The sequence below is a fragment of the Equus przewalskii genome, chromosome 18 (assembly GCF_037783145.1).
Source record: "Equus przewalskii isolate Varuska chromosome 18, EquPr2, whole genome shotgun sequence".
Classification (NCBI taxonomy): domain Eukaryota; kingdom Metazoa; phylum Chordata; class Mammalia; order Perissodactyla; family Equidae; genus Equus; species Equus przewalskii.
This window is the reverse complement of record NC_091848.1, coordinates 18953077-18976077: the sequence shown is the minus strand read 5'-3', so window position 1 is coordinate 18976077 and position 23001 is coordinate 18953077. Positions and strand designations below refer to the sequence as shown.

Genomic DNA, 23001 nt, shown 5'->3' with positions numbered 1-23001 from the left:
TGGATCCCTGCCAAAATAAGCCTTAATTGATTTTTTTCAGGTGTTTCCTACTGCCATGGCAACCGTAATCAAATATCTTTTCATGAATAGCCTTGTCAATTGCAATATAATATTCTCACTGAATACGGTCTCCAGTAGTAGTTCTGCCAAGCTCTCTGGAGCTTTCTCTTTCTTGACCTAACACTTCCTTCAGGTTCCTAAGCCCCATGGAAATAACGTATTTAAATAGATTGCATGATTTTTAAAATGAGAACCTCCTATGAATTCCATCAGTAATGACACACACACAAAAGATAAAAATAGATCATGCTTTCAAGGGTAATAGATATTTTAATACAAGCCTGCTTTGTCAAATATCTATAACCCCTCCCAAATCACCTTGGAAGGCTTTGTTTCATTTTTTCTTTTTCTCTCCCAAGAAAAATCATTATTCATCGTAAGAGAGAACATCTTGTCAAATGTTGCAGTTCAACAAAATAAGGAAAACATCTCTGCCAAAATGCAGCAAATGTGATTACACAAGGCCAAGGAGAAGCCCATAATTAGATCATTACCATGGAAACAACCTAATTACATGTGTAAAGCAGTGAGGGCTGCGTTGCAGATCTGAATATGTTAATACCATTGTCTGTGTTATAATATTTCTGCTACTTAGACTTCCCCAAATATAATCATATAAGCCATATAGATAAATCCCAACTCACGTTAAATGAATGAAAAAATACTGCACAATTACATGAATGGAGTTCAGAGATAGTCACCCTATTATAAACGTATACCTATACACTTAAATGAGAAAAAATGCTGTGTGCATTAATAATAAATGTACATTAGCATGTAAATAGCTGAATGGCCTTAAGTACGCATTCTGGAATTTCATACTGTGCAAAAATTATTTATAAGGACAACCAAAGTTAGGGCAAGGTAATTAAATTTTTTAAACCATGTATTCTTTATTTATACAAGGGAATATTTTTATATGGTCTACTCTTAGTTATTTCGAGGTCAGCTGTTCTTTAAGGTTTCATTTGATTCCTGAAGGCTAAAATGTGAGGGTCCATATGTTGTTCAAGCCATAGTCAAAGGGATAAGCCACATCCCCAAGGGGCAGTGGAGAGGCCACCCAGAACAATTTGATTAATATCAGGGCCTGTTTACTTTTTTAAATTATCAAAGCTGAATACCTGTTCCTAACTGCCTTTTAACACTATTTACAGTTGTTCTTGTATTTGAATTTCTTAGGCATCTTCCACTTGCTTTTCTTAGCTGGACCCTTCTCTCTCAGTCATCTCGGACACCGGCTGTCACTTGCACAAAAGGCAGATATTTCTCCCTCCCTGCTGAAGTTATAAGTAGGGCTTTGGTGAGCTAGTTCCCGACATCCCCTCGTCTCCTGGAAACAGCACTGCTTCCAGAGGTGAGGAGGGCAAGAGAAAAGATATTCCTGATGCTCCTCACTCTCTGGCCCCCACAACACACACACACACACACACACACAAGCACATGCACACGTACACGCACACACACACACACGCACACACACGATCGGGCTCAGAGAGCACAGAGGTGAGGGCAAGGGCATGAAGGGCTTTTTCATTTTCTCACTGGCCTGCATTTCTCATGCCATCTGTGCCTCTGATAGTAGCAATGCTCCTCCCCTTCTGCCATTCCCTACCCTTCCCTACAGCCACAAGGAACTGGTCTCCTGCTGGGGAGGAGGAAAGGAGAGGATGGAGGGAATGGTGGCTCTTTGGGGTTGGGGATGCACACTCATCCTGGAGCTATCTTCTCCATGCCTTCTTCTCCTAGTTCAACATGCACACACAAAACACACACACACACCCCCCTGGGAACTCCCCTGGGAGTGGGAGAAGTGGCAAGTCTATCAGCAGCTCAAGGATCTTAGCCCCAAAAAACAATCTTTCTTTGACAGAGGGGCAAAGGGGTGTGGCATGTGAGCAGGTAACTAGCTGGGGACAGAGACAGAGTCCGTCAACACAAGCACAGGATCTGAAGGAGAAAGGGAGCCTGATGGAGGGAAAATAGCTGGGCTTAAATCAGGCCTTGATTCTACCTTTGGATTGTCACCTTGCGTGAATTACTTTCCCACTGGCCCCTCACCTTTCTCCTCTGTGTAGAGCCGCAGGATGGAGCTTGATGAGGTTTAAGTCTTCTACAAGCTCTAACCTTCTGATTCTATGCCTATAACTTAGGCTGAGCCAAGCCCAGCTTCCTGCCTTTCTGCTCACATTCAGCCCGGGTGGTCCCAGGCCAGGATGCTGGCCTCACTCAGGCTCCTCCTCCCTCTACCATCCAGCCGCCAGCCTCTAAAACACACACACTGCTGGGATAGAGACACGGAGTCAGGACCGGAGACAAGATTACTATATTTGGGCTGAAGCAAATCACATAACCTCTTTAGGCATTAATTTTCTTCTCTGTCGAATGATGGCAGTGGGAAGGGAATCTAGAGGGGGTGGTGAGTGAAGGGATCTCTGCAATCCCTTCCAGCTATTACATTCTATGAGGGAAATTAATTTTCTTTATGTACTTCTTTCATCAGCTTCCTTCCATACGCAAATCCCCCAGTGATTCCCCATTTTCATAAATCCCAAGCATAAAAGCCACTGCCTTTCAGAACACCCATTAATCCAGCTACAGTTGTCTTGACCCATCTTATTTTCTCCCACACCCTTTTCCCACCATCTCTCACCCCCAGCTCACTCACAGATCCACACATCCCCAGTCCTAGTTTGCTCCTGACCCCAATGCTGCTTCCTTATTCAGGAACCTGACACATAGTAGGCACTCAATAAATACTTGTGGCTGGACTGTTGAGCTATGCTGTCCCCACCATCCCAATCCCACCCCCGTTTTCAAGAACAGATTAGGCCTCACCCCATCTGGGAGGCTGGCCCCGGCCCCTCTGAATTGCATGATCATGTTCACCTCCAATCCACAGAATTTATGTTGCAACACACCATTTAGGACCTGCAGTCATGACCTCTTAATCACTGTTAAAAGTGTATGAGAAATGTGATCTACTCATTAAAGGAGACATTTTGAAGACTAATAGCAAGTCTTCTAATTCTTCATAATTACCATACTGCCTAACCCCACATGAATCCTTGATAGGTACTTAGGAAACATTAAACCCATAGGCTGGGAGGTGCTCCGAGAACATTTCCTCTACTGAGGATGCCTATCTCCCCCATTATACCGTCTTCACTTGGCAAAATGCTCACTTTTCAAGAAGAAACTCAAATGCCAGTTCAGTGTGGCCTTTTCTTGACACCACTAGGCAGAATTTCTCTTTTCTCTTCATATATATGTCTATTGGCACTTGTCATGTGGCCATAACTGTTTATTTATATATCTGTCTCCCCACCTAAACAATGAATTCTTTTCCTTCAAGAAAAGAACCAGATTTCACTTCTGTTGTAACTCCACGCCCAGTACTACCCTCATAATATAATACACGTCCAATAATGATGAACGAATGTACAGAATGAATGCACATAGCCTTTAGGAAAGGAGTTAATTTTTGCTTTGCTCTCTCTGAAAACTGTAGAACCAATTTTTGACAATTTGAGATGAAGAACTAGTGTGAGGTTTGACATCCAGTTTATAAGTTCACAATCTAAGCTGTATACAGGGTCAGGGGATAGATTATCCATAGGTTTCTGGTATCTACGCCAAGCCTTCTCCTCAATTACCTTTAATAGTTCTGAGTTGGCTATGCCTTACACTGCACTCTGTGGCTTTTGAAATCCACATTCAAGAATCATTAAGTGTTTAAAAACGACCCTTAAGAAATTTGCATAGTTAATATACTAGAAAGTACCAAGAATGTGCTTGTTACAATATCTTCTCCTAGGGTGGTCCATGGATTGCCATGAGACTTAAATTGCTCTTCCAACACCACACATGTACCTCTCATCATTACTATCTACCTTGAAGTAAAATATGCTACTTATTCTCTCCATTGGATGCATAGTCTTTGAGAACAGGGAGTTTTAGATATCTCTTTGTTCTCTGTAGCACCTAGCACAATAATTTCTATGGGGCAGGGGCTAAGTAAACAGTTTCTGTATGAATCTATTAATAACCATATTCCAAGTTTCTGATGAATATTAAAACTGAGCAACATGGGAGAAATTACTCTTATCACAGAATTAGTAGTGGTTGTCCTTTTCCTGAGCAACTAGTTTGTTTTACATAATGATCTTTATGAATTGTATTACCTCTTTCATTTCTTCCCTTAAAGTTGTCCACTAGACATCTTAGACTCAACTTGGTGGACCACACATAGGGAGTACGTGGGACTTCAAGGTACAATGTAATATACAAAAGCCTGTCTCCTTTTGCTACCTTTATTTTCCCTTTATTTAATTTTTCCTACTAAGTTTAATTTAATATTATCTTGCTATATTCTATGCATCTTTGTAAGCTGCCTTAAATTATTTGCAGGCCAAATAGATATTTATGAGCATAAATAAACAGACACATACATAAAATAAATATGAATGAATAAATACTAAATATCAGATCTGAGATTTTCTTGATTAAAATTAATTCTTGATTAAATATCATTTCCAGATTCTCTATTGATAAATTTCCTTTAAATTGTTATTACCAAATCACAATTTTAATCGTCCTATAGATTTTTCATAATTTTGCTCATGCTTGAGAATACCTTTTATTTTCCGTGTAATCATTTGGCCTCATTACGATGCACTTCCAACTTAGCTAGTGGCTTTATGGGGGGAAAAAAGGAGGATGAGAAGGTGGACAACAACTGTTTTCGAGATTATCTTTGTACTTGAAGAGTTGGGATGCAATAACGCTAACACTTATAGAACGTACCATGGGCTAGCAGTGTACCAAGAGCTTAACATCCTCATTTAATCCTGCCAACACCCCTAGGAGATGATACTATCACTGTCATGCCCTATTAGTGATGGGGAAACTGAGGCCCTCAGTGGTTTGGTAACTTGCCCAAGATCACCGCTTGACTAGATGACAGAACAGGGATTGAAACCCAGGCCAACTGGCCCCAAAGCTGTGTTTCTAATGACTTCGCTACCTCAGCTATTAATAACCATATTAATACCCTGAGCTACCCTGAGACTTCCAAGTCCTTAAGAGACCGATAAGGTAGCATTGAAACATTAGCTTCCAGTATTGTTCAGAAACTATTACGAACAATAAGAAGGAATTGGCAAACCAGATAATCACTTACGCCGCTGCAAGTAAAAGACAATTGCCCCCTCGAAACCCACTCTATTCCCCAAGACAGCATCCCTCAGATCTTGCCCTTCCCCAGCCAAACAAAACTTTAATGGATAGTGCTTTAATACAAACATTGTGGATTTTTAAGAAATTTAAATGCTATTTAAGTAAATAGGATTGAGAAAAGGGGGGATTTTCTTCCACTCTTGGTAGAAAAATTATTCATTGCCTCCTGCTATTAGAAGTCATTTGTTGTTTCAGTCAATACTGCCTGGGGCAGGCCTGGGCTTTATTTGCCTTCTCTGTGTTTGAGTCCCGAAATGAGGTTATCGATTTATGATCAGTGTAGCTCCTGGCTGACTCCTGGGTGTTATGATACGCTAACACAGGGTCTTCAGGAAATCACCTGCTACCCCTCAAGGCAGGATCGACTTCTTGTTCATTTTTGTGTCACTCCAGTATCCAATACATAATAAACAATAATAAATATATGCTGGCGAGTGACTGGATTCATAATTATTCTTTGGGTATAGATTTTAAGTTTCTAAAGGACAAAGACTCTACCACCTTATATAGTGCTAACCCTGAATAATACGGAAATGATCCAGTGAACGAACTATTTATAGTTTTAAGATACATGGTAAAAATGATTTATGTATTTCTGAAGTCATATGCATGAAAATAAAAGCTTTGCCTGTAACAAAAATTTGTTTCAAACCCCATGAATCCTATTTCTTAAAAAACCAACCTCTTTCTAATTCATTAACTAGTGATTTGGCTCTTTTCACTTCCTCAGCAACACAAAAGAGTTTTGAGTTCTCTCATATTCCCCACTGTAAACCTTCATCACCTCAAATATAATTGACTCCTAGGAAAATGGGTCTTAGAAAAATAAAAGACAACATATATTTCTCCAGGACAAAAGTTAAAAGATTTCTGCTATTTTGTTTAACTGTAAAGGGCTCAATATTATGCCATTCAGAGGAGGTTTCACACTAACAAGTGTGAATGGGGTGGGAGAAGGCAATCCCAGCTCACCTGGAACTAAGATCCAGATACATCTGGCTTTTAGCTTTAGAAGAAACTCCTGTCCATTAAGCTGTTCCTATCCACCAGGTGATTTCTATGGGGGATGAGGACTCTCCTAAAAAACTTCAAACCTCATTCCCACCTGGGGATCAATTGCATACAGAAATGCATAGAGGACTAGGGGTGGTAGGGAGAGAAGGATGTCTAGTGTTGGGAGGATTTTGCAGAATTTCCCAGGGGAAGTATTCCAGAGAGAAATGTGACAGGCATGACAAGCCTGCCTCAACCATGGAACAAAGAGTGAGGAGTGAGAGGGATCCACCAAGTACCAACGCCAGCCCTACTGCCGCCCCCAACAGCCCCACCCCCAGAGCTGTTCCCTGCATTTCTGAGGGGCCCATTTTACTGGGTGTAACTGGAAACCAGGAAGCTGTTCCTTTCTCATTTCCCAGAAGACCGCCACCTTGCAGGCCATGAGCATGGAGGGCTTTGGGGCCAGGCTGCTGGGCAAGGATCTACACCTCAGATGGGTAAAAGGTGGTGGGGAGAGCAGGAGGGATTGCTGGCCAGGGGAGCCCCTAGGATTGGATCTGTGAGGGCACATAATTTACCAATTGTGGCCCACAGAAATACCTGAGGTGGACTTGGCAGGGAATGACATGCTTGAGTGAGTGGAGCTTATGGTCAGCAAAATATGTCTTTATCCACTACAAAATTCAAGTTTAAAGGCGAAAGCACCTGTACCTGCATGCCAGAGAAACCTGAGAGGATTTAGTTTATAAATTCCTCTGTAAGATAAAGCAGAAATAAAGTTATAAATTACCATATATTCTTGACTGGCATCATGCTTTATGGTTTCACAAACCATGTCTCATTTCTTTCTTAGAATAACTCTGTGAGGAAAACAGAATAGGCATTATCCCTATCCAGCAGATGAAGAAACTGAGGGTCAGAGAAGCCCAGAGATTCGACCTCGATCATACAGCTCATATAACTCCAGTGGCCATATAGTTCCACAAATCAAGAATCTCCGTGTGTTATTCATTCATTGAACCTCAAAGTACTAAGAACATGTCCTAGGAGTTCATGATAAACCATGATCTTACTGTAGGGGGCTAGTTGGAGGAAAGGTGAGCCTGTCATTCCAACAGATGTGTGCAGGGACAAACTCATCCTGGCGCTTACTGCTCTCCCAAAGTAGTTTGTGATGGTGTCTTTCCCTGTCCTTTGCTTCCATTGTCTCCTGACTCTACTTCTCCTCCTCCTGCTCTCTCCAGACAGGCACAAAGGCTGTCCTGCAGTGGCTGGTGCTGGGAGCATAGTGGTTACGTGGAGAAGGAGGAGAGAGAGGAGACATAGAAGGGAAGGATATGAGAAGAGGCTGAGAGCAGGGTGGACGTGGCCTCAACCTACCTCTCCTCACTCTATGCTTGTTAAAAACATTCCCAGAATCATTCCCTCTTTAAAATCTCATTTAGCTGAAATGTAAATACAATTAACCAAATGCAGTAATGTGCTCACTGGATAAAGAAAGCCATAAGAGCTTTTTTATTTTATTTTTTTTTAAGTCAGCAAACAACACAACTCATCTGCACAGCCAGCCAAAACAAAACTCATGGGGTATAAGACCCCATCAACTTTTCAGATTAAGCGTGTTTTTAGTATTTTATTTTTGCCCGTTTTCAGAGCCCATTGCCCTTTCCCACATCTTCTGCATATTCCTGTGGAAGCCAGTCCACCCATACAGCACACCTGGGCCACGCAGGGGGCCGTGCAGGAAGCAATTGCATCACTCACCGTCCGGTCTGCCCCCAGTGCTCTCCTCAGGTCTGGAAGACACCACGGAGACGAAATACTTTCCAACTGATTTTTCTGTCTTAGAAAGAAAAGCAGAGAAAAGGAAGGTTGCCAGAGGCAGCGAGATAGGCAGAGACAGCTTGGCTCCTAAATACTGCAGCGAGAGGTTTACGTCAGGGTCAAGCAGAGCACTTCTTAGCTTCTGAACAAAAGAAAAAGTTGTCCCCATCCTGGCACTCCATGACCAGATGGAGGCCGCCTGTCTCTGCTCCCACGGTGCAGGCGATTGTACCCACCACGTAATAAAGGTCAGAGGTGCTGGTTACATAAGTCTGATTAAAGAGTCCAGGCAAGTACAGTGTGCTTTGAGGAGTGAATCAGAGCCAGCCCTCACCACAGCTATTCAACAAATTCTGTTCCTCAGAGATTTATGGAGTGCCTGCCACATGCAAGGCACTGTACCGTGAATTAAAATTTTAAAGGAATGCTCACAACTTCTATTACCTTTGATCGATACCCCTGGCCAGGTAGTTACTCTTGCTATCAAATGATGAGCTGGGGTCCAAAGTGGTTCTGTGACAGTGATGAGGTAGAAGGGTCACTGAGCCTAGCTGCCAGTCTCCCACTGTATGAGCTAGATGAGTCTTTCAACCACTTGGGCTCCAGTTCTTCAGTTATAAAGACGGGGGTTGACCAGTTGTCTCTGTCAAAGACTCCTTATAGTTTGTTTTTTATCCTTTGTAGTTCACATTACTGAGTACCTGTTATCTGAAGTGGGTATCCATTTTATACAAAGGGATATTCTAAGAGTCTAGATTTCTTAAGGTCCAATAGTCTCAAATCAATACCATACAAATTTTATATTTAATATATTCATATTAATTTATTCATATAGAATAAATAAAGGAAAAGTGAACAATGCTTTCTTCCTTTCCATCAATTGGCATTTCTTTAGGCCAAAACTGTGTCTCATTTCACTCCTTGTTTTCAGTTTTACAGGGAATGTGGGGTCCTAGCTAGAGAATCAAGACTTGCAGAGTAATTTTTTATTGTTGTCATTTTTCGTTCTAATGTAAAAAATTAGTTGCCGAGAGAATATACTTTGTAGTTCCTCCTAGGAGTGACTCAGAAGGTAATGCAGGCTTTCCACAAGTAGGAAACTAAAGTTCACCCTTTTAAAAATCCATTGTCAACAAGGTTCGGGATACATATATATATAGTTCTCAGCTGTTACCATACATTTGTGTTGTGGTTTGCATTTGTAAAGGATTTTATAATTATTTAGCTGACTCTGGTGATAACCTTCTAAATTAAAACTCAGCCTCAGTAATGGATGTTTTGACTACACTTGCCAAGTCCACTAGCAGGAAATGAGTGAAGACGTCTGGTTTGGAAAGAACCTTTCTGTGTGTTTCTAGCAAGTAAACTGTCATCACGTTTAATTGAGATTTGAGAAATGGGAGGCGAAACAGCAGTGAACGATGGTATTTGCAAATTAGTTGAAGCCAAGCGAATTTTTGCCTGGAGTGTTCAGACTGAAAAAATAAATATAAAGAAAATCAATGATAGTGGAGAGAATCTTTCTTGCTTTCTTGTTGATTTTCTGTGAATTAAAATGTTCATATTTGATTCCGCTTGAAAGTTCCTGTCTTTTTTGACCCTTTAAGGGAATTTGTCAAATTTGAAATAAGATGTAGATATAAGATAAGATGTAGTAGAAACAATCTTTGACCTCACCACGCTGATCAAGGTAATGGCTCAACCTGTATCTTCTCCTTCTCAGCCCCTAATATAGATTTCTTCTTTTCCTGAGAATTATTTCAAATGCTTCCAAAGGTGGGGGGAAAAGCTTTTCAATTTTCCTCACTTTCAACTGGGATGTGGGCAAAAGCATCAATACCCATTTCTGCCAGTAATTGACACTCATGCTTATCAAGGAGCCTGCCCGGAGCTCTGTTCTCAGCACATTCTTGTGGTTTTATAAAATTCAAGTATGTGAGGTCAGTGCAAAGGTAACAAGCTTTGAAAGAGTATTAGAGAACAAAGGCTGTATTTAGACATAATCACCTCTAACGTGTATGTCTAGCAATCTGAATTATAGATCAGTTCTCTCTATCCCAAGTGTAACATATGTTTAATTTAAATTTTTAGAGAAGTTGTCATATACTTAATATTAATCTCTTTTTAAGAAAATATTTCATATTTTCTGAATAACACACTAGAGTCTATTTTGGCTTAATAATTACTTAAAATCAGACAAACTTTATTTCTATTTGGCAATGATTAAAAACCTGCTTTTCTCTTTACCATTGCAATTTTGTAAAGGATATGTACACATGTAATACACACATATATAAAGGTTAAAATTTTTTCTGACCATTCTAAAATTTTCTCTGATCATTCACTACTTCAGTAAGTTTTAATAAATATTAAGCTTCAACAAATAATGGAATTTTTTTTCCCATGCCTAATTTGTTCTTGATTCCAATGGTAAATAAGGCAAAAAAGAGAAGATAATCCTTGTCATAAATGACAATTGATCTAACATTTCTTTTTCTTTCTCTCTTTCCAAAGTCTGTGGCTAGATTCTAGACAGGGCTGCATGGATAGTACTTTGATCAAAATTTTCACTGTGATTCTATTCAACCCTTTCAGCTTGACATGGGGTACATATCTTTATAAATCAAAATATGTTCCCATTCAAAATTAGGTTTATTTCCAGTGCTGATATAAAAAGCCTCAAAATTTTCAGTGCAATTTTCAGCCACGGAGCTTCAAGAAACATTCCTAAGGATGTGTGCCATCTCAGGTATGTGGACTAGTCATTCCTCCTACCTTCAACAGTAACAAAAAAAGAAAAGAGGATTTCAAAAAAAAATTGAACAGGTCTCATTTTTACATGTCAAAAGTAATTTTTAGTCCCTGAAAATGCTTTGAAAATGGTCTAGGCTTTAAATGACCATAATTCTAACCCACCCCAGGTAAGAAAAGAAAAGCAAACGAGAAAGGAATTATAAAAATCTTGGTGTAGTATAATCTTACTTTGTGTTACCTCAGTTACTGCCAATTCCTGCATGACTTCCCAGCACCTCTGCATTACTCCTTCCCTATTCTTCTCTAATATGTTTCACATTGATTTTTTTTCTATTTTCTGCTGACTGCACAGTCTGAAATGCTTTGACCTTAAAGTCAAGGTCAAGTTTGCATTCCTGGAGTAAACAAGAAAGAAAGATGGAGAAGAGGAGAACTCAAAACAAAACCATCTAACCAAGAAAAATTATGGAGCCAAAATATGTCTTCTAAAAAAAAAAAGAAAAAGAAAACAATGTCTGTCTTCTGGGATTTCTTTTTCTTCTATATTTGGCATTCAAGGTCAGGAACATTAATATATGCTGCCAGTGAAAGGAGTGAAATTTTCCCCCAAGGATTATTTGTAAAGGAACTAGTCTGGCATTAAATATTCTTATCACTATGTAGAATAATAGATGGGCTAGAATGAAATTTCCAACCACATTATTATGATCAGGTACCATACCAGAAAAACAAGAATCAAACATTATGGCTCCAAGAAAAGTTTAAATAAATTAGTGATGGAAAAAATATGCTAAAAAAGCCATAAGTTTGAATAATCTTCTAGAATTGTTGCAGGTTTTATAGACTTCGTCTCTGTCTTAGGGCATAACTACAATAATTTGACAGTTAACCACTTAAAAAGATAGTATTTCTTGAAATATTCATAACTTTCCATTTATAGCAGAGGCAGAGAAACAACCACACTCATAAAAACATATTTCTTCCTGTCCTATCCTAGTCTGAAGCAAAGCTTCCACACAACTTAAGAAGGCATTTTAAACCTTCAGTATGACACATCTAACGTGAACATGGTTGTCCCACACATTTAACTCAGTTGGATATCTGGGAGATCTACTTTTTTATAAAGGCCCTCCACTGAAATATCGTGTCTCCTTAGGCCTTTCAATTTAAAGTCAGGATACACATAAACCTTTTCCTTACCTGTGTCTTAATTGTGCGATGATATGATGTGACATCATCCAGAGTAGTTTTAGTAACTGGTTTGCATTTGCGTGGACTGCCGAGTTCAGCTTAGACATACATTCCTGTCATACAGTGAGTCATAGATCTCTATCCATGAAAAGCACGTTTTCACGAGGGTTAGAAACCCATGTGATCTTTAGTGAACAATATTGGGGCCTACCCAGCATCCATTCCCTCTTCTTCCTTTTTTAAGCAGAATCTAATTTTGTCTAAATATCTACCTTTCCTCTTTATAAGCATGAACCCCAATTCCAGGGTCAGCCTCAATAAAATGTGGATAATTCTATTTTCTTTTCTAGAAATTGATTCAGGAATGGGGATGTGATCCAACTTTGGACAAGGAGATGCTGTTAGGGGGATTCTAGAAAAAGAGAGAAGCCTGAGAGTCTCTTTCTTCCACTTCTGGGTATTATTGCCCATAAATGTGCTGCTTAGGACTGACACAGCCTTCTTACTACCAGTCTGAAGATGAAACAAACTCAAAGGATAGAAGATTGGAGAAAAGCTTAAAAAAAAAAAAAAAGAAATGATATCCTTGAGGCACAGTATCAACCAGCTCTGAGGCCCAGCCTACTAAGGATTTGGCAGTGTGAGATAGTATTATTATTATTGTCAGTTAAGACATTTGGCATCTGGGTTTTTGTTATTTGCAGCCAGTAGCACACTAACCAATTTCTCTTGGCTTCCTTCAATTGTTTCTCACTCCTGAGCTTATGCCTTTCAGAAGAAGAGAGATTTCAAAGCTACTGGTTTACCCTCTTATTTATCCTGAAACTTTCTTCTACAAACGTAGGGAACAAGATAAACTTACAGAAAGTAAAACAAGATGTTTTAACAATATGGAAACATTAATATCTGAAATGTATGTTGGAGTTTTTGCTTGACATTTCCTGGCAATGTTTCCAGCCAGTGTCAGGCTGCTGAGTAAAGATGGGAAGGACAGAGAATTCAAATGGCCATCATCTATGCAACATGAGCTCACCCAGATATCAGTTTATTAAGTCAGATAGTCATGACAGGGGACAAACAAAATTCCAATTTCTCTCCACAACCTTTCTCAAACCTGCTTTCAGGTTTTTCTTCCCTACCCTTCAGTGACATCTTGGGCAGATCCCACAGCTTTTTGCTTACTTTCAGGTACTGTAGAACTTTTTGGTAACTAAAAATGTCCAATCCAATCAAATATCAAAACTTCAGTCTCTCCTCCAATTCAAAGCTTCTCTCTTTCTTGCCCGCTCAGGTCTGTTGGTGGGTCTTTCTTTATTGTCAAATGCCCCCTTCTAGGACAGATGTTCAAAACATCTGGGACTCACACACAGCATTTCCTGCTACTTGTAAAACATTCTCTGGCTGATCTCTTGCAAGACGCTTAACTCCTGCTCCTGGAGAGTCCTTGGGATCCCTTCACTCCAGCAAGCATCCCTCTTGTGTGAGCTCCTCTCGAGATAACGTGCTATCTTGCACGGCATCCACTTGTCCCACGGGAAAAGGAACTCATCCTTCCTCACTATGTTCTCAAACTTCAGGCACAGTTGCCTTCCAGCGTCTCTTTGCCACTTTGTATATCTTCAACCCTCCTTATGCCTTCTGATTTCTCCTGAAAACAATCAGGCACCAGTCCCTATGCTGCCCAAACTCCAGAGCTAGTGGTCAAATGCTATAGCCACTAACCATGTGGCTTTTAGCACTTGAAATGAGGCTAGTCCAAACTGAGATCTCAAAGACTTAACACACCTAGTACAATACATCGAGTCTCAAGGACTTACTTCTAACAAATAAAAGTAAAATATCTCATTGCTAATTTTTATATGGATTTTATTTTGGATATGTTGGTTTATCAAAAAAATATTATTAGGATTGATATCATCTGCTTCCTTTTACTTTCTTTAAAATGTGGCTACTAGAGAAAATTAAATTATAGTGTGGCTCACCTGATTTCTCTCAGTTGGCACTGCCCTAGAGGCTTGCGACTCCAAGTGTGCTCCTGACCGGCATTGGTATCACCCAGGAGCCTCTTGGAAATAAAGATGCTCAGGCTTACTGTGGAGCTCAGAACAGGCACCCCCACCAGATGTCCAGGAAAGCTCTGATCTAGAGCAGCGCTACTTCACCCAGGGCTGTATCCTCCATGCTGATCCTTGGACACTCTGTTACCAATTTGTGACAAAATAAGTACAGACATTAAGTGTACTGCGTAGAAATTTTTACAGCAATTTTATGTTACCATATAAGGTGTGATCAGCGAAGATTTTTAATTTCATTTTTCTAGAAATTCGGTCTTACTCAGGTTTACCCAAGTATCAGTCCATTGTGAAGCATTGCTCTGGAGAAAACAATTCAAACTCTCCCAAGAAATTTCCCACACCACTAAGACAGCATCTTCCCTGCTAGAAAGCATCCTTTTCCTCGCAACCTTTTCTCGAAGGTGTTTCCTGCAGTCTCCTCCCTTGACTTGAGATGAGGTCATGTAGCTGCTTGCCCTTCCATGCCACGGTGCTCTCTATTCCTACAAATCCCCTTGAAGAAATTACCCTCTAATGAATCTCCAGGCTGTTAAATGTGTTCTTGGAAGTGACAATAGTTGACAGTGGGGCCACGTCTTCACACCTCCTATGAGGAACATATCTAGTGCCTCCTTTTAGAATGTGAAGCAACCGTCACTAACTATGCTCAGTTTTAGACTTTAACCCAAATTCCAAAGCAATGAGAAAATTCCCATTCCATAGCCTATCAAATTCTCTGGGGAACTTATTTTGGGTTTTGGCAATTTCTGGTTTTTTCCTATTGAAACACTGTTCCAATTTTCTCATATTGGTTGAAGTAGTCATGGCAATCAACCCCACTTTAAAAGTTTTATTTGGAATAATATATAATCTTTCTGAAATATTATATGCCATGCTTCTTCTAAAGTTTAGGGAAAATCTTGTAGGCATGCCCAACACATTCTATTAAGATACCGATATATTTAACTTTGTACATATCACATATTCCTGGCAAATGGGCATTTTAAACCTCTTTTTGGTCAATTTAATGTCTACAAGCAGTTCACCATTTAAAGCAATCTTATGGCTTATTTTGTAAAACAAAGACTCCTTTATTAAATGAAGAATCACCTCCTAATTTTCTATTTTAACATAAACACAGATTTCCATACGCCAATTTACTTCAAGAAGAATGCACCTGAGCTTTCATTTATATATATTTTAATATTTTATTAATGAATTTTCATATTAAGTGGAAACCACATTAAAAAATAAACCTGAAAATTCCATAATTTCCTTACGGCCTTTTTAGAGCTTTGCTTCTTGCCATGACACTTTCAATACATTCATAGGTATAAGCAATTCAATTCAATTTATTAAAATCCAATGGATATTTATTGAATCTTTAATATGCACTAGTCACACTACTAAATTCCAAGGGTACAAAAATGAATAAAACATGGTCCTTCCCTTGTGGAACTCAGAGTCTGGTAGACGAGACAGACTCCCACACAGACAATACTACACAATGTCAGGAACTGGAAGACAGCATTGCAGGCAGGATTCTGTGGGAGTAGAAAGAAGGGACCCTCAGCTCTGGAGGAGATTCAGGAAAGGTTTCCTTCAGAAGATGATGCCTGAGCTAGAAATAGACAGAGTCATAATAGGATTTTCAAGTAAAAAAGAAAAAATGTTTGAAAAGCATTCAGGACAGAGAATACTACATGATCAAATACCCAAAAAGCACAAAACAGAGCCCCAGAATTTTAGAGCTAAGTAGGACAAACTGAGGCAGGAGATCAGAGAGAAGCCAAGAGCATGAACAGGACTTAACAGGCATCACAAGCCGTGAAAGTGGCTCAAGCTCCTAACGTTGTAGTTGTCAGTTCATTTCTTTTCTGGTTTAATTTTGCATTGATTTCCATAGAAGATCTTTAATATCAATCTCTGCTGAATTCAAGGCCACAGATAAAAATCAGAGAGAATGATGGTGTCAGTGAAACAAGCAATAAATAAAAAATAGAGGCAGGAATATTCTCCAGTTCCATTCATCAATAATGATAATTGCCTTAACTTTTGGGCACTTAGCATTTTACAAGACCCTTTCTCAAGTGACGTTTCATCTTCTACAGTGACTTTATGACAAACATAAAGTGGAGTGGATATCATTGTTTCATTTACAGGTGAGGAAATTGAAACCAAGACAGTCATACCAGTAGCAAGTGGCAGAGGTAGAAGGTGGGACCAGGTCAAGTGGCAAATTCTTTGGTCTTCTTCACCATGAGATGGAATCTATGCTAATGAAATTCCTTGCCAAGTTTAAGAATGACCATTGATAGTGAATACTGTAGGTAACATTAGCTTACCACAGAGGTTTTTTGTAAATTTGTCTGAACTATGTTTGCCAAGCTTCCTATGTAAATGATGCCATTAATAGAGATTAAAAGCTAATAATTTATTGAGTACCAGAAAGTGATTGACTTTTAATTTTTTTTCCTTTCCATTGCAAGCATTTTAATCTACAAATTTCCCTCTAGGAACCACTGTAGCTGCATCTCACAAATTTTGATATGTGGTGTTTTTTATTATCATTTTGTTCAAAATATTTTCTGATTTCTCTTGTGGGTACTTCTTCAATCCATGGGATATTTGGAAGTGTGTTGTTTAATTTCCAAATATGTGAAAGTTTCCTTGATGTGTTGTTTTCGATTTCTAATTTAGTTACACTAGTTAGGATACATGATCTGTAAGATTTTAGTCATTTTAAATTGATTGAGATTTATGTTTTGGTCTAGGTGACTATACCACGAGTAGTTGAAAGGAATGTGTTTTCTGCAATCACTGAGTGTAGTGTTCTATAAATAGTGATTAGGTTCAGGTGGTTGATAACGTTCTTCAGATCTTCTGTATCTATACAGACATACTTCATCTTATTATGCTTGACTTTATTGTGCTTCACAGATACTGCATTTTCTACAAATCAAAGGTTTGTGGCAACCCTGCATTGAGCAAGTCTTCTGGTCCCATTTTTCCAACAGGATTTGCTCACTTCATGTCTCTGTGTCACACTTTTGTAATGCTCACAATATTTCAAACTTTTTCATTATTATTATATTTGTTATGGTGATCTGTGGTCAATGACCTTTGATGTTACTATTGTAATTGTCTTGGGGCACCATGAACCACACCCATTTGAAACGGTAAACTTAATCAATAAATGTTGTATAAGTTCTGACTGCTCCACCACCAGGCTGTTCCCCCATCTCTCTCCCTCTCTTCAGGCCTCCCTGTTCCATGGGACACAATAATATTGAAATTAGGCCAATTAATAACCCTACAGTGGCCTCTAAGTGTTCAAGTGAAAGGAAGAGTCATATGTCTCTCATTTTAAATCAAAAGCCAGAAATGATTAAGCCTAATGAGGAAGGCATGTCAAAAGCCGAGATAGGCTAAAAGCTAGGTTTCTTGTGCCAAACAGTTAGCCAAGCTGTCAGTACAAAGGAAAAGTTATTGTAGGAAATTAAAAGTGCTACTCCAGTCAACACACAAATGATAAGAAAGCAGAACAGCCTTATTGCTCATATGGAGATAGTCTCGGTGGTCTGGATAGAAGATCAAAACAGCCACAATATTTCCTTAAGCCAAAGCCTAATCCAGAGCAAGGCCCTAACTCTCTTCAGTTCTGTGGAGGCTGAGAGAGGTGAGGAAGCTGCAGAAGAAAACTCTGAAGCAGCAGAGGTTGGTTCATGAGGTTTAAGGAAAGAAGCTGTCTCCATAACATAAAAGTGCAAGGTTGAGCAGCAAATGCTGATGTAGAAGCTGCAGCAAGCTATGCCGAAGATCAAGCTAACATAATTAATGAGGGTTGCTACACTAAACAACAGATTTTCAATGTAGATGAAACAGGCTTCTACTGGAAGAAGAGGCCATCTAGGACTTTCATAGCTACAGAGGAGAAGTCAGTGCCTGGCTTCAAAGCTTCACAGGAAAGACTGGCTCTCTCGTTAGGGGCTAATGCAGCTGGTGACTTTAAGTTGAAACCAATGCTCATTTCCCATTCCAAAAATCCTAGGGCCCTTAAGAATTAGGCTAAATCTGCTTTGCCTGTGCTCCATAAAGGGACAACAAAGCCTGAATGACAGCACATCTGTTTTCAACATGGTTTACTGAATAATTTAAGCCCACTGTTGAGACCTACTGCTCAGAAGAAAAGATTCTTTTCAAAATATTGCTACTCCTTGCCAATGCACCTAGTCACCCAAGAGCTCTGATGGAGATGTACAATGAGGTTAACGTTTTCATGCCTGCTAACACAACATCCATTCTGCAGCCCATGGATCAAGGAGTAATTTTGACTTTCAAGTCTTTTTAATTAAGAAATACATTTCATAAGGCTATAGCAGCCATAGATAATGATTCCTTCGATGGATCTGGGCAAAGTAAATTGAAAGCCTTCTGGAAAGGATTCACCCTTCTAGATGCCATTAAGAACATTCATGATTCTTGGGAAGAGGTCAAAATATTAACATTAACAGGACTTTGAAAGAAGTTGATTCCAACCCTCATGGATGACTTTGACAGGCTTAAGACTTCATTGAAGGAAGTAACTGCAGACACAGTGGAAATAGCAAGAGACCTAGAATTAGAAGTGAGCCTGAAGATGTGGCTGAATTGCTGAATCTCATAATAAAAACTTAACAGATGAGGAGTTGTTCCTTATGGATGAGCAAAGAAAGTGGTTGCTTGATATAGAATCTACTCCTGGTGAAGATACTGTGAAGATTGTTTAAATGACAACAAAAGATTTAGAATATTACATAAAGTTAGTTGATAAAGCAGTGGCCGGGTTTGAGAGAATTGCCCCCAATTTTGAAAGAATTTCTACAGTGGGTGAAATGCTGTCAAACAGCATCTCCTGCTACAGAGAAAACGTCTGTGAAAGGAAGAGTCAATCAGTGTGGCAGACTTCATTGTTGTCTTTTTTTTTTTTTAGATTGGCACCTGGGCTAACAACTGTTGCCAATCTTCCTTTTTTTTTTTTTCCTGCTTTATCTCCCCAAACCCCCCTGTACACAGTTGTATATCTTAGTTGCAGGTCCTTCTAGTTGTGGGATGTGGGATGCCGTCTCAACATGGCCTGACAAGCAGTGCCATGTCCGCGCCCAGGATCCGAACTCTGGGCCGCCACAGCGGAGCGCGCGAACTTAACCACTCGGCCGTGGAACCAGCCCCTATTGTTGTCTTATTTTAAGAAATTACCACAGCCACCCCAACCTTCAGCACCCACCACCCTGGCCAGTCAGCGGCCATCAACACCAAGGCAAGACCCTCCACCAGCAAAAAGATTACAACTCGCTGAAGTTGGATGAAGTTGGATGATCCTTAGCAATTTTTAGCAATAAAATAATTTTAACTAAGATATGTACATTTTTTAGACATAATGTTATTGCACACTTAATAGGCTACTGTGTAGTGTAAACATCACTTTTATATGGACTGTGAAACCAAAAAATTCGTGTGACTCACTTTATTATGATACACACTTTATTGCAGTGGTCTGGAACCAAACCCACAATATCTCCAAGGTATGCCTGTATTCTTCTTGAATTTTTTGTCAGCTTATTCTCTCATTTACCGAGAAAAGAATTCTAAAATAACTAACTGAAATTACAGATTTGTCTATTTCCCCTATAGTTCTGTCAGATTTTTATTTCACGTATTTTTAAGTTCTCTGGTTAGGTGTCTATACGTTTGAGATTTTTATGCCTTACTGATGAAAGTACTCATTTTCTCACTTGAAAGTATTCTGTTTACCTCTGGTAATACTCCCTGATCTGAAAGTTGAATTTGTCTGATATTAATGTAGCCACAGCAGCCTACTTCTGCTTACTTTGGCGTGGATTACCTTTTACCATCCTTTTACTTTCACTCTGTGCCATTGCATTTAAAGGGCATCCATTGACCTCCAGATTCTACTTAAGATAGAGAGTTTGACGGAGTATTGCTTCCATCCTTACCACCGAGACAACAATAACAGCAACAAAGGATGTGTTTTTCCTTTCCATGCTATTCGTTCAGTCTCATAGATCTGGTTTCTTTTCCCTTCACCTGGAAGCACTTCCTTTAGCCTTTCTTGTAGCTTAGTTCTATGGCAGCAAATTCTCCCATCTTTTGCTTTGTGAAAATATCTTGTAATGCAGTCAGCTGAAGTTGAATTCTCTCAGCCTTTGTTTATGTGAAATGTTTCAATTTTACCTTCACTTCTGAAGGCTATTGTATTAGTTTTCTGTTACTACCATAACAAATTACCACAAACTTAGTGGCTTAAAACAACAAAAATTTATTATCTTGCAGTTCTTAAGTCCAACATGGGTCTTACTGGGCTAAAATCAAGGTGTCAGCAGGGCTGCGTTCTTTCTAGAAGCTCTAGGAAAGAATTCATTTCCTTGCCTTTTCAAGCTTCTAGAGGGTGCCTGCATTCCTCGGCTCATGACCATCTTCAAAGCCAGCAGTGAGCATCTCTCTGATCCTACTTCCAAAGTCATATCTCCCTCTGACCACACCTGGGGAAAATTCTCTGCTTTTAAAGATTATGATGATATTTCGTTATACGTGATTATATTTGGCTTACCCAAATAATTCAGAACAATCTCCCCCCATCTCAAAGTGTGTAACCTTAATCATATCTGCAAAGTCCCTTTTGTCACATAAGGTAACATAGTCACAGGGTTTGGGGATTAGGCTATGGTTATTTGGGGGGAGGGGGTTTTATTCCACCTACCACAATTTTGATCTGAATATAGAATTCTAGACTCACAGATTTTTCCCTCTTTCAACATCTTTGCAATGTCATTTCGTTGTTTCCAAGCCTCCATGTTCTGATGAAAAAGCAGCTATCATTTGTATCACCATTCTCCAATACTAATAATATTTTTTTCTCTTTATCTTTGTTTTTCATCAGGCTGAACACAATACTCCTACGTATGGTTTTATTTGTAGCTATCCTAACAGGATTTGTTCAGCTTCTTAGATTTGTAAATTGATATGTCTCTTACAATTGGGGGAATTTTTTGCCATTACTTCTTCAAATATGTTTTCTACTCAATTCCTTTTTGCTTCTTTCTCTGGGATTCGAATATACGGAATATTGACTGGTCTAATATTGAGACCAGGCACTGAGGTCACCACTCCACTCGGCTCCACCTCCCTGCACAGTGGCAAGAAAGAGCACCCAGGGGAAAGCTGGGCCGTGATGGGGCTAACTGCTCAGGGCCTGCAGTCCTTTACTGACTATTTTTCACTTCCTGGGAAAAGATGTCTCATGCATTTTGTTCAGTTTTATAGTTGTATTTGACAGAAGATCTAGATTGGTACAAGTTACTGTGTCGTGGATGAAAATAGAAGTTGCCAAAATTAGTTTTTAAAGAACAATTTACACCCTGATTTTAGAGTCAGAATAGGACATTTTTTCTCCCACATTGCTGCCTTGGTTCACTCAAGCAATCACTTCGTTTTGTAACACTGACAGGAAATGCCATAGATAAGTGTAGGGTGAGTATTAGTCTAAATATAGCAATTTCATGGCAATAAAACACAAATTTTTGATATATTTTATCCAACTGCACCATCAAAATTATTGCTCTTCTTTGTATTCCAAGAAAAATGATATTTTTACTAAAAATCTCTCATAAACAAATTTAGAAATAAACTGTTGGTCATTTCAACTGTAATTTGTATTTTTTGCTGCCAACCTAGCAAACAAACGTTTACTTCTTACTTTAACCAAAAGACAAATAAATAAAATGTAGGGCCTGTCTCTCAGATAGCTTGTGGACACAGTATGACGATTTTATGAAAAGAAATCAACAATACAGAGTGGATTTATCTAACTTACCAAGCACTATGCTACCCCCTCCCCCACTAAATGCTGTGCCCCTTGACTCAACGTGCAATGGGTGAGCACCTAGTTCTCCCAAAGCATAATTTTAGGGACCGTGGTGCGAACGTTACTGGGTTTCTGCCTCAGCCAAAGAACAGTCTTTGGAAACAAATCTTGATTCAGATACTGGCTCCATTGTCCAATACAACTGGGAATGCAACCTCCCGGAGCTTCCACTTTCATGTCTGTAATATTGGCCTGAACACAACTACCCTGGATGATTATCATATTTATCAGAGTTTAAACATAATGACTTCTGCACCATCTGGCACACAGTAGATGCTCTTTAAATGTCAAATCATCCTCTTATCCTTTACCCTGCCTTCTGCACACCTCTACCCGCTTCCTAGACACAGTCCCCTAGAAGACATGGTTAGAACAGTGAATTGTAATCTAGTCTCTGTTGCGTCCTAGCATTCCTCTTAAGTGGTTCTTGGGCCACTGGTATTGAGAGATGGCAGAGGATGGAGGTGCTGCTCAAACCTTTATCTCTTTTATAAATTGTGAAATATATATTATTTATATTAGCGTAAAATTTTCTTTGAACAATAGGTTCCAATATTTTCACTTTTTTATTTTTGAAAAACAGATTTAGAGAAATAGTAAGTCCTATATCCATTCCTCACTATTATCCACTTCTCTTTAGAAGAAAATACTTGTAGGAAATTTAGAGATAAGAGAAAAATAGTCCTCCTCCTCTTTTCCTCTGTTACAATCTTTCTAACTTCTACTCCCTGCGTGGACAAGAGGGCTCACAAAATCCTCCTGCTACCGTAGAAGATTTACAAAGTCTTCGCTTGGCTCCATTTGGAGTAAATAAAGGAGTAAAAATTACTACAAGAAGAGGAAGGCAAAAGATCAGACCATATTGCCCAGCACTAACAATAATCCAGTGTAATTGGATGGCCTGTCATGACTTTAAAGATGGCCATAGACATCATTTTGGATGAGCCCTGTAGCCAATAT

The 23001-nt window shown here is 39.3% G+C and overlaps 1 protein-coding gene across 15 annotated transcripts in view; it reads right to left on the bottom strand.

The window, feature by feature from the left end:
* The window catches only part of LOC103552777 (uncharacterized), an 87930-nt gene extending 79399 nt beyond the window's left edge, over window positions 1-8531 (bottom strand). For 14 of the 15 annotated variants that reach the window (XR_011529084.1, XR_011529086.1, XR_011529087.1 and 11 more), the window contains exon 1: window positions 8059-8348. Coding sequence is in view for 2 of the 15 variants with exons in the window: in XM_070582398.1 (XP_070438499.1) it covers window positions 8059-8287 (229 nt within the window). In the remaining 13 variants the exon portion in view is untranslated. The other variant, XR_011529089.1, reaches the window with a different exon arrangement.
* Window positions 8532-23001: the final 14470 nt, after the last annotated feature.